The sequence below is a fragment of the Carcharhinus amblyrhynchos genome, chromosome 5 (assembly GCF_965287045.1).
Source record: "Carcharhinus amblyrhynchos chromosome 5, sCarAmb.v2.hapA, whole genome shotgun sequence".
Lineage (NCBI taxonomy): Eukaryota > Metazoa > Chordata > Chondrichthyes > Carcharhiniformes > Carcharhinidae > Carcharhinus > Carcharhinus amblyrhynchos.
Genome location: NC_137328.1, coordinates 31948713 through 31965697, shown reverse-complemented (window position 1 = coordinate 31965697; position 16985 = coordinate 31948713). Strand labels below are relative to the sequence as shown.

Genomic DNA, 16985 nt, shown 5'->3' with positions numbered 1-16985 from the left:
CATTCTAAACCTTTCTTTGTTTGCTTTGATTGTAGGTCGCATCATTCCTCCAGCTATTCAGCAACATTCGATGCCCAGTTTCTACCCATCGGCCCCACCAAGCACTTACCCAGGTTATCAGTGCAATGGAAGCACACCAGTTGATAACTTTCACCATTATATGGGATCTTATTATCCATCACTCGCACATCATATGGACATGTACCGTTATCAAGTTCCAATGAACAAGCTAACCCTGCCACCAATTCAAACGCTCTATCAGCAGTTTTCAAACTCGTACAGATATGGCAATAATCAGATGTGTATGAGCCGATTTTGTAATTATGGTATGCAGGTTAATGGTTACAGTGGTTGCCCGATTGATAATAGAATACCAAACATCCAACATTATTCTCCCTACGATTCTTCCCCTCAAGTTGAGGCCCAACTTCCAGAACCTGCTTCTAAATCCGTGTCAAATTTGAGTCATCAGTCTTTGGATAATTCAGCAGTAGCTCGTGGCAGCCAACACTCTTCACACACAAGTTCCTACCGAGCAAATGATCATCATCCTGCTAATTCTTTCCAGATAGAAAATAAAGAAAATGAACTTAATCTGCTTGGAGCTAATGGCATTTCAAGGCTTCCTACGTCAGTTAATTATGACATGGCTAATGTTTCACAAGCAGAAGTAGCTGCAGCCGTCAATCTCAGAATCCCAGAAAACACCTCTCAAATGCCTTCACAAAACAACATGCCTGTTGCAGAAGAAACTCAAGAGGTTTGGTCAGACAGTGAACACAACTTCCTAGATAAAGATATTGGAGGAGTTGCTGTGGCACCATGCCATGGGTCCATTCTTATTGAATGTGCAAAACGTGAACTACATGCAACAACTCCATTGAAGAACCCCAACAGAAATCACCCAACGAGGATATCACTTGTATTTTATCAACACAAGAGTATGAATGAGCCAAAACATGGATTAGCACTCTGGGAGGCCAAGATGGCAGATAAAGCCAGAGAAAGAGAAGAAGAGGCAGAGAGGCTTGGTGTGGATTATGTGCCGACCAAATCTTACAGCAAGAAAGCAAAACGAGAGGTCCCAGAATCCCATGAGCCCATAGAACCACCTCAGATACGATTTATGAAGACTCTTGCACAAAGGACTATGACTTTCACAACAAACTCAGTAACTACAGCGTTCCCATATGCCTTCACACGGGTTACAGGGCCTTACAGTCGATGGATATAGCTTCCTACTCATATGGGTTACCTCATATTCTGTCTAGCATTTGGCAAGGCAGCTGTGCTATACCCAATGAGGAGACAAAAGTGTTTTTTTTAGGAGCGTTGGGAAAAAAGTGTAACACACCAGCAAATGGAGACAGCCTGCAAAACACTTACCCTGTATCCCAGCTCAACTGTTAAAGAGTGTTCACAGTAAGGACCAAGCTGAAAAGTGTCCTATGCAAAAAAAAATGCTGTTTCAGAACATCATTCTAGAATATAGATGCATGCAGAATCTTTCTGTAAATTAATTTAATCTAAATATTTATGCCAGACACAAGTGACCTCTAATGTCATTAATGAGCCTATTCTTTGAAAGTGGGACAGGAAGAGAAGCTAATCCTCTGGTGCTGAGTTTTATTGTTACCAGGGCAACAATTAAAAGCTACACATTTCCAACATGTAGTTTTTGTTACAAAAAAATGTCCGTCAAACTCTTAGCAGTTTGTTTTGCCTTTATATATTGTTTGCAGATAACAGTCAACTCAAACAGCTAGAACCGATTTTAGTTGACTAGTCAGGAAAAACACTGAAAAGTTTGAAGATCATGGTGCTATGAACAGTTTGAAGACCATGGTGCTATATTGAGAGGATTTTTTTAACATCTTTGATGTAAGTCTCAAATGCCATTTAAATGGTTTCATAATGATTAACATTTTTCACTTGATTAATTGATGCTGAGGTGTCCTTTCATAGTATAGACACATTTTAACTTAAAGCTACACCTGTTTTTTTTTAAAAAAGGCCTACATTTAAAATGTAGTAAAGTACTTTGGAGGGTCAGTGAATTCTGATTCTGTAGTAAGGATCCTCAAAATGAATTTTACAGAATATTTTGTAAGATTTTAGTGTTCAAAAAGCACTTTGAATATTTTAAGCTTTGACAACTTGAAGGGTGATAGGGTACCAAGGCATTAAGAGATTTACTGTAAAAAAAACCTGTCAAAGTACTTTATAATATCCTAGCCATAAATCAGATAATCGGCTATGTATACTTAAGTGTCATTGATTATCTTACAGTTTGGGATTTACTGGACACAAGGGGGAAACCTTAACAGAATTTCACAAAGAACACTGATTCTGGTGCTCACATACAGCATGCAGCTATATTTGTTATATTAAAATATAACAGTCCATAATACATCACTAAAGTGATTGTGCAGTTTTAGATCCTAGGCTTTCATATTAACACTTATCTCACAGCATGTTTTTGACAATAATACTATGGTTATCCTAGACCAATTAAGACATTTATAAATGAATTATATATTCACTCAATAGATTTGATTTGAGATGAGATGTTAATGTTTGGGTAGAAATGTCTTTTTTATATATAGTTACAATGTAAGCAGTGTCTTTGAGAGAGAGAAAGAGAGGGAGCTGACAACGTGCCAGGGAAGATGAAAACAGGGTTAGTTGTATCCAAATGGAGAAATCAGGCAGCTGGCTTGCTGTGGTAATGTTCAAATCATTAATTTGTAAATATAAAAAAAACAAAAAAAGGTTAAAAAGTGTACAGTAAATTAACTTGTAAACAGAATTTTCTTTTTTTTACTTAACGCTTTTACTATTTTAGTACTGTAATATTTTCCTAATACTTTTTTTTAAGCTTTTCTTTTCAGAATGGTGCTACTCAATCTGCTACAGTTAAAATGTGAGTTTAAGAAGTGTAAAGAGGGTTGGAGATGTTCCTACTAGTCATATACCTCAGCTCTTGTACTGAGCAACAGGAAAATGATGATTCAGAAGTCAGTAGTGTTTTGTACACCACCATTGTTTAATTTAAAATAGTCTTTATGACATATACATGCATTTTTTTCATTTTGATACTTGATAACTTGAAACTCAAGCTTTTGTTCTACAAGAAGATCAGGGATATTACAACTCTTATATTCTCCTTTATGCCAATACATCACCTGTGTTTTAATATCACCCTTTATCTTGTTTTTATTTTCAGGGATACCTTCACTTTGTTTAATCCCTATTTGGATTTTATGTGTATAGTGGGATACATGTACTTGATGCTTCTAAAATGAGCGTTAGTAAAGCAATGGCTTTGTTTTTAATTTTAAGCGAGAAAGTGTGTAATAGTTCTTTTTATTCTTTAAGAATTTGGATGATGTATGTATGTATGCACTGAGCTGATAAAAGGGAAGAAAAAGAAAAGAAATGAGAAGTTTGTTATTTTCATGTGGGGTATGGGGTGGGTGGGGTGGGTGGTTATTGATGTCTCATATGAATGAGTGAACTTGTGCCACTTGTTGTACAGGGCCCAGCTTCAGTAGCAACATGTCTGTTGGAAGTAAAGTGCACGTATAGGGTATTGGGTTGATGCTAGCCATACTTGAAGATGCTTCAGAGTGGTGTTGACATTACTTGAATTTAATTTCAGCTTGATTGACGCACGGCAGTATATATTATTCACTTCTCAAGCTAGAGGTTAATGTATACTCAAGTGTAGGATATGTGGCTGAATTTGACACTAAAAATCAGTTTTGGTGTGCATTTTGTATGCGTTTCTGTTCTGTATTTTACTTTTGCTTTGCTCTTTACTGATAAATTGGGTATGTTGAAAAAAGATAAAATGAGGCTGGTTATAAATACTGTAAGTAATGTACTAAAAGCGGAAAGTTATTTGAAAGCTGTTTATTATATCATTCCTGATAATGCTGAGATGTGGGTGTTTTTAATAAAATTTATATTTATTTAATGCAGACATATACAAGTTGTGTGTTCCTTTTATAAAAAAAAGCTTAATGAAACACTTTGCATCATGAGAAATATCTATTTGGACATAAAGTTGAAATCCAGTGAAGCTCTATTTACAAAACAATCAAATTCCTACAAAGTGGGAATATTTCTAATACCTTGATTGTAGCTACTTGCAAAGAATAATCAAGAAACCCAACATAATTCTTTACTTTTTTTTGTTTATTATTAGTTACTTACTACAAAGAACAAAGAACAATACAGCACAAGAAACAGGCCCTTTGTCCCTTAAAGCCTGTGCCGCTCATTGGTCCAACTAGACCATTTTTTTGTTTCCCTCCATTCCCAGTCTGCTCGTGTGACTATCCAGATAAGTCTTAAACGATCCCAGTGTGTCCGGTCCCACCACCCTGCTTGGCAGTGCATTCCAGACCCCCACCACCCTCTGTGTAAAATAGGTTCCTCTGATATCTGAGTTAAACCTCGCCCCCGTCACCTTGAACCTGTGACACCTCGTGTTTGTCACCTCCAACCTGGGAAAAAGCATCCCACTGTTCACCCTATCCATACCTCTCATAATTTTATACACCTCTATTAGGGCTCCCCTCATTCTCCAGCTTTCCAGGGAAAACAATCCCAGTTTACCCATCTCTCCTCATAGCTAAGACCCTCCATACCAGGCAACATCCTGGTAAACCTTCTCTGTACTCTCTCCAAAGCCTCCACGTCCTTCTAATAGTGCGGCGACCAGAACTGGATGCAGTACTCCAAGTGTGGCCTAGCCAACGTTCTATACAGCTGTAACATCAGAAGCCAATTTTTATACTCTATACACCATCCTATAAAGGCAAGCATGCCATATGCCTTCTTCACCACCTTCTCCACCTGTGCTGCCACCTTCAAGGATCTGTGGACTTGCAAAGCCAGGTCCCTCAGTGTGTCTATACTTTTGATGGTTCTACCATTCATTGTATAGCTCCCCCCCCACATTAGTTCTACCAAAATGCATCACTTCGCATTTATCTGGATTAAATTCCACCTGCCATTTCTCCGCCCAATTTTCCAGCCTATCTATATCCTGCTGTATTCTCCAACAATGTTCATCGGTATCCGCAAGACCAGCCATCTTTGTGTCATCCGCAAACTTACTGATCACACCAGTTACACCTTCTTCCAAATCATTTATATATATCACAAATAGCAGAGGTCCCAGTACAGAGCCCTGTGAAACACCACTGGTCACAGACCTCTAGCTGGAAAAGGACCCTTCCACTGCTACCCTCTGTCTTCTTTGGCCAAGCCTGTTCTCTACCCATCTAGCCAACTCTCCTTTTATCCCATGAGATTTAACCTTTTGCACCAATAGATGACATCCATGGCTCTTCCCTCGTCAACCGTTTTTGTCACATCCTCAAAAAACTCCACCAAATTTGTGAGGCATGACCTCCCTCTTACAAAACCATGCTGTCTATCACTAATGGGATTATTCCGCTCTAAATGTGCATGCATCCTATCTCTAAGAATCCTCTCCAACAACTTCCGTCCCACGGACATCAAGCTCACCGGCCTATAATTACCTGGATTATCCTTGCTACCCTTCTTACATAACAGTACTACATTCGTTATCCTCCAATCCTCAGGGGCCTCACCTATGTCCAACGAAGAGACAAAGATTTCTGTCAGAGGCACAGCAATTTCATCTCTTGTCTCCCTGAGCAGTCTAGGATAGATACCATCAGGCCCTGGGGATTTGTCAGTTTTAATGTTCCTTACAAAACCTAACACTTCTTCCCTTGTAATGGAGATTTTCTCAAATGGGTATTTATCCAACAATTTTTACAAAAAAAGTCCCAAAGTGCAAATGGAGAATAATAGACAATCAACTAAAGAATTGGATATCAGGAAAGGGTGGGTGCAAAGAATGTTTTGAGGGAGTTTCTTAAAGGAGATGGAGGGATTTTGTAAGGGAATTACTGAGTAGGGCTTAGGTACAGCTGTCAGTGCTAGGGCAAAAGGGACAAAGAGAAGACAAGATTCTGTGGATCTAGAGTAAGAGGAACGGAGAGATCAGTGATGGACACTCTGTCATACTTGAGGAGGTATGAGAATAAGAACTTTAAATTTGAAATGTTGAGAAACTGGGAGACAATGTAGATCAGAAAAGAGAGTTAATAGATGAGAGGAACTTGGTGTAGGATAGAATCTTCTGATGCTACAACTTGGCTATCACCTCTGAGTCAGAAGATTGTGGGTTCTAACTCCACTTCAGAGATTTGAGCACAATATTAAGGCCACAGATATATTTTGGGTGAAATATTAAATTGAAGCCGCAGTTGCCTATTCATGTGAACGTTTAAAATATCCATGACAAAATTTGAAGCTCAGGAAATTCTGCTATTCTGCCCAAAATTTATTACAACTAATACTCATGTACTGTTCAGCAGACCTGACTTTGAACAAGTCAACTGTTACTTTTGTAAACAGTAGTAGCTACAGAAGTATCAACTGGCTAAGAGCATCTTGAGGACTTTAAAGCCACTACATAAATAGAAGTATATTTCTTTTTCTGAATTTGTACAAATATGGAATTAGTACTGTCATGTTTTAGGTTTTATTGTGCCCTGTGCAGAGTTTCAAAAACGACTCCGCACACATTCCTAGAGATAGCAGCTTTGCCTCAGCACTAGCATGTGAGGTAGGAGGATAAGAGTTAAATCCCAATCTAGAGACTGGAACACATAATCTAGGCTGAAGGGAGTACAACACTGTTGGACTTAGTATTATCTGATGAGATGTTAACACCAAGGCCCTGTTTGCCCACTCAGGTGGATGTTGAAGATTCCATGGTACAATTTGAAGAGAAGTAGAATTTATCCTGCTGTTGGATTTTTTGTCTTTGGCTCAGAAAATGCGAGTCAGGACAGACCCCACTTTGCTGACTTGAAACAATCACTCCTTCTCATTCTTGCCATACCTTCATCTCTGTGGCATCACTCAGACCTCAGGAGCCATGTAATAGCACTGAAAAGTCTTTAAAATGGACTTTAAAAGCACTTATAATCTAATAAAATTGTCAATCACTTATGTATTGAATCGCACAGCACAGCAAAAGAATGCCTTTACCATAGGGAAAATACTAAATCACTCAAAGTGATCATTAAATTGTGTAAACAACCAGAGGCAGAGACTGCTCTACAAAACTTTCCAGCCCTTATGCTCTGTCTGAATTCATATTATCCAAGAGACCCACTTCCTGCTCCTGAAACGCTGTCCTCTGTGACTGTGACAAAGGTAAATGATCTCTTCTCGAATTGTTTCCAGCATTTGACACAATTGATCCCACCATCCTCCTCTAAAGCCTCTGAAGGCATCCACCTGGATGAGATGATTCTTGCATGGTTTCATTCTTATCAACCATCGCAAGTATCACATGTACACTAACGACACCCAGCTTGACTTCACCCGCATCTCCAGCCTCAATTTCAGTGTTGCTAAATTACCTGACTGCTTTTCTGACATCTAATTTTAGATGTGCAGACATTTTATCCAGTTAAATAATGGGAAGATTGAAACGATTGTTTTTGTTCCCCGCTCCAAACTCCAATCCCTAGTGACTGACTTATCTGTGTCTCTGGCAACAGTCTTAAACGAAACCAGTCAGTTCGCAACTTTAATGTCAAGGTTGACCCTCAGCTGAGCTTCCAGCCATTTACCTGCACCTTCACTGAGACCGCCTACTTCCACCTTTGTAACATTATTTGACTGCGCTGTCTCAGCTGTTCTGTTGCTGAAATCCTCATTTATGCCTATGTTACCTCTAGACTTGACAATTCTATTGCACTTCTGGCTTGTCACTCATAATTTAGTCTTGGTAACTTAAGGTCATCCATGGTCATACCTTAACTCGCACCAAATCTCATTCACCCATCAACCCCATGCTCATTGATTTATGTTGGTTTTCAGTCAAGTAATATCTTGAGTTTAAAATTCTCATCTTTCTTTTCAAGTCCCTGCATGGTCTTGCTCTTCCCCAAGTCTGTAATCTCTTCCAACCCCACAACTCTCTGAGCTTCCGTAATTCTGGCCCTGGAGCATCCCTGGTTTTAATTTCTGTCATGTCCTGATCCTCTCTCTGGTGTGCTTTAATTAATCAAACAACAGAGGAAAATATAGAGTATCACACAATGCTCCCTGGGCTAAAATCTGCAGGTACGATTTTTGAGGATAAATTCTACCTAATAAGAAATCAATTCAAGCGTTTAACTGAATTAAAGAATGTTTGACAAACAATAGAATTAAAAAAAAGATACTTTTCTAAATCCAGCGCAATACTTATCCTATAAGGTTTCACTTAACCAGCAGTGTAGGTGAGTATATCTATCTTGATAACCCAGAAATATTACCTGCAAAGTGCCTGGAATACTTTTTGAAGTTCAAAGCTTGGGTGCACGAAATGAAAAGACATCGTTTTTGTTTGAACTATTCTCAATGAAAGTGTTAACCTACTTAGTAAAAAATAATACAAAAGGATAAGAAATGTTAAAAGTGACCACCTTAAGGTTTTGTACCTGAATGCTCTGAGCATTCAAAACAAAATGGAAGAATTAGTTGCACAGATAGATGTAAAGGGGTATAATATAGTTGGCATTACAGAGATGTGTCTTCAAGGTGAGCAAAGATGGGATCAAAATATGGGCAACTGGTCAGCACTGCTGCCTCACAGCGCCAGGGTCCCAAGTTTGATTCCCGGCTTGGGTCACTGTGTGGAGCTTTCATGTTCTCCCCGTGACTGCATGCTCCAGTTTCTTCCCACAGTCTGAAAGATGTGCTGGATAGATGCATTGATCCAAACAGGCACCGGAGTGTGGCAACTAGGGGAATTTCACAGTAACTTCATTGCAGTGTTAATGTAAGCCTTATGTGTGATTAATAAACAAACTTTAGGCATTGAGGGCTATTCAGTGTTTAGGAAGGACAGACAGAAAGGAAAAGATGGTGGAGTTGTATTGTTGATTGAACATAATATCAGTATGATATAATTAAGGAAAGATATTAGCATAGATGATGTGGAAGCTGTATGGGTCATGTTAAGAAACAACAAGGGGCAAAAAACATTGATGGGGATGGCATACAGATTGCCAAAATTTAGTGGTAATATTGGGAAATCAGAGATGCATGTGTTAAAGGAATGTGTGATTATGGGTTACAATAATTTGCACATAGTTTGGGAGAGGCAAATTAGTCACAGTACAATATAGGTGAACTCCAGAAGTTGTTTATTCCTACTTAGTGTAAGAGCGGTAAGGGAATTGTGGCCAAACCATGGCTCAGAAGGGAAGTTAGAGATAGGATCAGATTCAAGGAAGAAACTTACAAATTAGCAAGAAAAAGCAAAAGGCCTGAGGATTGGGAGCAGTTTAAAATTCAGCAAAGGAGGACCAAGGGATTGATTAAGAGGAGAAGAAGGGTATGAAAGTAAGCTAGCATGGAACATAAAAAATGACTAATAGTTTCTATAGGTATGTAAAGAGAAAAAGATTGACAAAAAATGAATGTGGCCCTTCCAGTCAAAAACTGAAGAATTTATAATGGGGAATAAAGAGGAATTAAATTTGTACTTTGCTTCAGTGTCCACAAAGGAAGACATGAATAATGTGCTAGACGTGCTGAAATATGCTTTAATGAGGAGCTGAAGGAAATCAGCAGTTGAAAAACGGTTTTAGGAAATTGATCAGATTAAAGATGGATAAATCTCCAGGTCCTGATAATCCTTAATACTGTGGGATGAAGAAGTGGCCTTGGAAATAGTAGATTCATTGGTGGTTATTTTCCAAAATTCTTTGGACTCTAGAATAATTCCTACAGATTAGAGGATAGCTAATGTAAGTCCGCTATTCAAAAAGAAAGCTAATGAGAAAATAGGGAACTATAGACCAGTGAGCCTAATGTCAGTGCTGGGGAAGTTGCAAGAGTTTATCATCAAGGGTACCACTGGGAGGCAGTGGTATAATCAGACAAAGTTAGCACAGATTCACAAAAGGGAAGTCATGCTTCACAAATCTATTGGAATTCTTTGAGGATGCAACTAGTAAAGCTGACTGAGGAGAACCAGTGGATATAGTTTATTTAGATTTTCAGAAGGTTTTTGACAAGGTCTCACATAACTATTATGCAAAATTAAAGCACATAGGATTGCAGGTAATGTCTTGAGATGGATAGAAAGTTGGTTAACAGATAGGAAGCAAACAGTTGGCATGAATGGGTCTTTTTCTGATTGGCAGTCAGTGACTAGCGGGGTTCCACTAGCACCCCAACTGTTCACATAATATATTAATGATTTGGAAGAGGGAACTGAATGTATTATTTCCAAATTTGTAGATGATACGAAGTTGGATAGGAGGGTGAGTTATGAGGAGTGTGCAGAGATGCTTCAGCGTGATTTTGACAGGCTGAGTGGGTATCTGCATGGCCGATGCACTATAATGTGGATAAATATGAAGTTATTCACTTTGGTAGCAAAAATAGGAAGGCAGATTATTATTTCAATGGATGTAAATTAAGAGAGGTGGATACTCAGCCAGACCTTGGTGTCCTCATTCATCAGTTGCTGAAAGTAAGCATGCAGGTACAGCAGGCAGTAAAGACAAATGGTATGATGGCCCTCATAGTGAGATGATTTGAGCACAGGGATAGGGTTGTTTTATTGCAATTGTATAGGGTGTTGGTGAGACTGCACCTGGAGTATTGTGTGCAGTTTTGGTGTCCTTATCTGAAGAAGGATGTCCTTGCTATAGAGGGAGTATAGTGAAGGTTTACCAGGCTGATTCCTGGGATGGCAGGTCTGTCATGTGAGAGAGTAAGTTGGTTGAGATTATATTCACTGGAGTTTAGAAGAGTGAGAGGGCATCTCATAGAAACTTACAAAATTCTAACAGGATTAGACAGGGAAGGCTCAGAAAGAATGTTCCCCATGGTGGGAGAGTCCAGAATTAGGAGTCATAGTTTGAGGATAAGGGATAAAGCTTTTAGAACTGAAGTCAGGAGAAATGTCTTTACCAGAGGGTGATGAATGAGTGGCATTCAGGGTGGCATGATGGCACAGTCGTTTGTACTGGGACAAGCGCCAGGGACCTGGATTCGATTCCCCTGGGGCAATGTCTGTTTGCACATTCTCCCCATGTTTGTGTGGATGGGCCAAATGGCCTCCTTGTGTACTGTAGGGATTCTATGATTCTATGAATTCACTATCACCGAATGTAGTTGAGGCAAAAACATTGTCTGATTTCAAGAAGAAATTAGATATAGCTCTTGGGACTAAAGGGATATGAGGGGTAAGGGGGATCAGGATATTGAATTTGATGATCAGCCATCATAAAAATGAATGGCACAGCAGGCTTGAAAGGCCAAATGGTATACTCCTACTTCTAGTTTCTATATGAGGCCCCAGCTCCTTTGCATATTTTCTTGCGCTTTCCCTTAAAGTGATTGTTAACAATATGCACATTCTGTGTTATCTGCTATGTTTACTTACATATTAACAATACAGACAATGAGGCGTTAGGAGGTTTGGTAACTACTCTCCACAGCATTCTCAACACCTGACCTGCTCCTGTATCCACAGCATTTATATGGCTGGTCCAGTTCAGATTCTGGTCAATGGCAATCTCAGGGTGTTGATACTTGGGGATTCAGTGATGGTAATGCCATTTTATGTGAAGGGAAGATGATTAGATTCTCTCTTGTGGCAATAGCCATTCCCTGATACTCGTGTGGCATGAATGTTAGTTGCCACTTATCAGGTGGCAACCAGGTTTTGCTGCATATAAATTGCTTCAGTATCTAAGGAATGAATGACGCTGAACATTGTGCAATCATCAGCAAACATACACACTTCTGACCTTATGATGGAAGGAAAGTCATTGATGAAGCAGCTGAAAATGGTTGGCCCTAGGTCAGTACCCTGAGGACTCCTGCAGAGATGTACCAGGACTGAGATGATTGACTTCCAATCACCACAACCATCAGGTGTATCCTCACAACTTAAAACATGAGTGGTCTGGCTTATCTGGCTGACAGGAAAGAGCAACAGTGGGGTATTGGGGAGAGGGAAGAAAGTGAATCCATCGGTAGAGCAGCAGATTCTGGCTCCACGATTCCAATGTCACTAGCTCAAGGCAGTCGCTCAGCCAGCTGAAGCAAGCTCCTTTTGACAAGATGCACAAAGCCACCTTGGCAGCTGCCTGGACCCACTACCACCCACTCTCACACAACCCCTGCCATACATACCAGATTCGCCACAATGCAACTGGAAAAAACATTGTTAAAAAGCATTCCAAACAATCTGGTGTTCAAATGTCAGGGGTCACCTGAACAATGCCTGGGGTAACCTTGTTCTCCTGGTGAGTGCTTTTCATTTTTAGGAGTCCATCTTTTTTCTTCAATAATGGGTCAGTGATCTTGGACGCCTTTTCAACGTGGCATGCGGACATAAAAATGAACTACGTTGCATCATATAGGCCTGCCCGCTGACAGAATATGGTGCAACACAGCCAGGTGCATAATTAATGAGTTCGCAATCAGAGATATGGCATATTTTCCTGCCAACCTCTGTAGCGGGAAACACTCCAACTTCCCACCGTGGCATTTGGTCTAAAAATCTCTGATGTAGCACTCCATCAGCACTGCACTGAAATATCACCTTAGATTGTTCAAATCAAACTGGGAAGAGTGTTGAGAGGAGCAAGATTCCTTTGAAATAAGAAATAAGAAATAGGAGCAGGAGTAGGCCATCTAGCCCTTCGAGCCTGCCCCGCCATTCAATAAGATCATGGCTGATCTGTCATGGCTCAGTTCCACTTTCCCGCCCTCTCCCCATAACCCTTAATCCCCTCTCTTATCAAGAACCCATCAACCCGCTTCTTAAAAATATTTAGCAAGGCAGCCTCCACCACTTCAACGGGCAGAGAATTCCAGAGATTCACCACCCTTTGAGTGAAGAAGTTCCTCCTCAACTCCGTTCTAAACCGCCTCCCCTTTATCTTGAGGCTGTGCCCCCTAGTCCTACTGTCTTTTTTGAGCGGGAAGAGTCTCTCCACCTCTATCCTATCCATCCCATTCATCATCTTATACGTCTCAATGAGATCTCCCCTCATTCTTCTAAACTCTAACGAGTACAAGCCTAGTTTATTCAGCCTCTCCTCATAGCTCAACCCCCTCAACTCTGGTATCAGCCTAGTAAACCTCCTCTGCACTCCCTCCAAGGCCAAAATATCCTTGCGCAGGTGCGGCGCCCAAAACTGCACACAGTACTCCAGCTGCGGCCTCACCAATGCCCTATACAGCTGCAGCAAGACCTCCCTACTTTTATATTCAATCCCCCTCGCTATGAAGGCCAGCATCCCATTCGCCTTCCTGACCACCTGCTGCACCTGCAAGCTGGGTTTTTGCGACTCATGCACAAGGACCCCGAGGTCCCTCTGCACCGTCGCCTGCTGCAGTTTTTCACCACGTAAGTAATAGTCCTTCCTACCATTCTTCCTACCAAAGTGGACCACCTCACACTTGCCAACATTAAATTCCATTTGCCATTTCCTGGCCCATTCGCCCAGCCTATCTAGATCCTTCTGCAGACTCTCCACACCCTCTGCACAATTTGCCTTTCCCCCAATCTTGGTGTCATCAGCAAATTTCGACACCCTACACTCGGTTCCCTCCTCCAGATCATCTATATAAATGGTAAATAGCTGAGGCCCCAGCACCGACCCCTGGGGCATCCCACTAGTCACCAACCGCCAATCCGAATAGCACCCATTGACCCCCACTCTCTGTCTCCTATTTGACAACCAATCCTCTATCCACGCTAACACCCTACCCCCAACTCCATGTCCCCTGACCTTCTGCAATAACCTCTTGTGAGGTACCTTGTCAAACGCCTTCTGAAAATCCAGAAAGACCACACCTTTGAATAAGCTGGGAAAACTTCAGACAGCCAACTTACTTTGTTTCATTTAAAACTTGATGAAAACCAAGTTGTGCATTAGAAACAAACATCAAAACAAACATCAGGTTCAGGCATTTATTACAGCAATGGGCATCAGCTTTTAAATATCTGTATTTAACAAAGAAGGTGCACAGATTATCAGCTCAAAAAAAACTTTTGATATTGTCCATTTATATTACGAAGTGCTGATCAAAACAAAATTCTTCACAAGTTCAACCAAGAGGAAGTTGATGATGAGGTTAATTTAAAATTACTCTAGCCCTATATCTTCACTCTACTTCCACGCTCTGCAGGTAGTTTTAACTTGAGGGAATAATTTATATTATTAGATCGACCAAATGTTATACTTCTCCCCCAATTTTCATTTATGTTGACTTCAATGGAACAATGAAGTTGATCCAATATTGCCTCTTATACATTACCACCCAAAGCCAACATTACACCCTCTTCATTCCCTGATGTAACATAGACTTGCTTCTCTTTAATCGACCAGCTGAACAGGCTTGTTTTACATCAGTAGTGGGAACAGATTCAGCATCTGGAAAATAGATTTTGAGTGTGCTTGCCTGGGGTTAGCTATCTATCCTGCTGTGAGGGAAGGTATGAAAATCACTGCCATGCTGCCTGAAATGCTTGGCTTGCTGATTCCACAATGCATGTGAAATCATAAGCAAGGCACATCTAAGTCCCTGATAACAAAGGTACCAACTACTAATGTATATATGTCAAATTAACCCTTGCATAATCCTGGATAGAAACAATATCAAGACAAGAATCATAAAAGATAATTAACATAAAATGTACATTAATGTTGCATAGTATTTTAGAAGCCATTCTAAATTCAACTTTTGACTGGGACAATGGAAAATTAATCAAGGAGTGTACTTTTTTATTTTCATGGTGCACTACCACAGAGAACCAATAACACAGGAAAACTAATTACTTATCACATGAAGAATGAAAAAATGAAATTTATCTTTTACAAATTGTATCCTCACACAGGCTGGTCAATATCTCTCTCAACAGTTTCCACCACAGCTCCTTCTGATCATTAAGCATTAAACAACGGTGGATTGTCAGTCAGAATTTTTTCTTGAAGCATCTGTAGAAATACATTGCTGGTCAATTTCATGGTTTGTAGTTGCACACAATTTGCACCATCAGTTTTTGGAAATTCATTGTTTCACATAGTAATGTGGTCAACATTCACTTGCTGAGGAAGTACCACATGTCCACTGGAGAAAGAAAGAAAACTATGTAAGATCACTTCTATCACTTAAAATAGAGTAGTGTGTGTTTAACATTAATTCCAGATGCTTTTGAAAATCTTCAACATAACAATGCTATTTTAAGGGCAGAGATCTACCAAGTAGCATTGTTGAAACATTGCTCATCTTCCCTTGTTTGTCTCTTCAATTCCTACTACTGCCATTTTACAGTGGGCTCCTACTGGACAGTAATGAACTGACGAATATATTTTTCACACTATGCTTGAATCAAATAAAGATATTTATTCCCTCTACTGTGCAATGTGGGGAGCAGGCAAGAGGCCATTCATTCCATAAATTGCAATTCTATAGACACTGACCTGTTCAACTCTTATCCTCACTCTAAACTCCAAATTCCAAAAAGCCCTGCTAAGTCAGCAGATAGCTTTTGATATCTGAAGTACAGAAGTTCCCAAAATGGAGGAGGTGAGGAGTGCACCAAGGCGTGAGATGAGAGCAAAGCAGCAAAGTGCAGCAACTCTGCCTCCAGCAGCAACTCTCTGGTGCATTTCCTTGCATCAAAACCATAACTTACAGAAGTGGAGCCAGTACTTGAAGTTAAAAGATAGTTAAAAAGCACACAATTTAGCATAAACAAATGGTTGCACAATAACAAATATGCAATATGAGAGCTCATTTCTTCATCCAAAAATTTGAAACTTGAAGGAAAAAGAAAAGCAAACTCCATGTAGCTCAGTACAGTCAAATGAGGTGGAGTGTTCCCATTTTCACGGTTAAAAATAAAACCTTACTCTGAGGTTGATGAATATCTGCCCCAAGTGGAAATAAGTCATACTGATGAGTTAAGCTCTTACTTCATGCACGGTTCAGAGATATGTTGTGGTTAGACTTTGACCAGACCACCATCGAATAATACAGCACAGAAGGTGGTATTGTATGGTTTAATGTGCTTGTGCCAGCTCTTTCAAACAGTTATCCAGTTAGTTCCAGTCCCTGCTCTTTCCCCATGCTTCTGTGATTTCTTATGTTCAAGTATTTATCCAATTCCCTTTTGAAAGTTATTATTGAATTTGTTTCCACCACAATTTCAGTCAGTGCATTCCACAACAAAACAACTTGCTGTGTAAAAAAGAATGTTTCCTTATGTCACTCTTGTTCTTTTTCCAATTACCATAACCTCTGGTTACCAACCTCTGTTGTGATTTTGAACATCTGCATCAAATTTCTCCTTAACCTTCTCTGCTTAAGGAAAACAACCCCGATTTCTCTAGTTCATGCACCTTCTGGAAAGCCTTTCATAGAACATAGAACATAGAACATTACAGCGCGGAACAGGCCCTTCGGCCCACAATGTTGCGCCGACCAGTCTTATTTTTAAAAAAAAATTGACCCACTAATCTAAACCAATCCCATTTCGTCCATAAACCTATCCACCAATCTCTTAAACGCCCCCAAACTAGGCGCATTTACAACTGCAGCTGGCAGGGCATTCCAGTCCCTCACCACCCTCTGGGTAAAGAACCTGCCCCTGACATCCGTCCTATAACTACCCCCCCCTTAATTTAAAGCCATGCCCCCTCGTGCTAGCTTTCTCCATCTGAGGAAACAGGCTATCACCATCCACCCTATCTAAACCTCTAATCATCTTATATGTTTCTATAAGATCCCCTCTTAGCCGCCTTCTTTCCAGTGAAAACAACCCCAAATCCCTCAGTCTCTCCTCATAGGACCTCCCCTGCATACCAGGCAACATCCTGGTAAACCTCCTCTGCACCCTC

At 40.2% G+C, this 16985-nt stretch overlaps 2 protein-coding genes across 9 annotated transcripts in view; one reads left to right on the top strand and one right to left on the bottom strand.

Moving 5' to 3' along the window:
* LOC145342941 (methylcytosine dioxygenase TET2-like) overlaps positions 1-3977 on the top strand; it is a 159334-nt gene extending 155357 nt beyond the window's left edge. For all 7 annotated transcript variants that reach the window (XM_080188581.1, XM_080188580.1, XM_080188583.1 and 4 more), the window contains one exon: positions 36-3977. In XM_080188581.1, coding sequence (XP_080044707.1) covers positions 36-1234 — 1199 coding nt within the window. In that variant the 3' untranslated portion in view covers positions 1235-3977. The remainder of the gene's footprint in view (positions 1-35) is intronic.
* A 10062-nt stretch (positions 3978-14039) lies between these two features.
* Positions 14040-16985, bottom strand: part of LOC145342940 (inorganic pyrophosphatase-like) — a 58079-nt gene continuing 55133 nt past the window's right edge. For both annotated transcript variants that reach the window (XM_080188577.1, XM_080188576.1), the window contains one exon: positions 14040-15213. In XM_080188577.1, the coding sequence (XP_080044703.1) occupies positions 15185-15213 (29 nt within the window). In that variant the 3' untranslated portion in view covers positions 14040-15184. The remainder of the gene's footprint in view (positions 15214-16985) is intronic.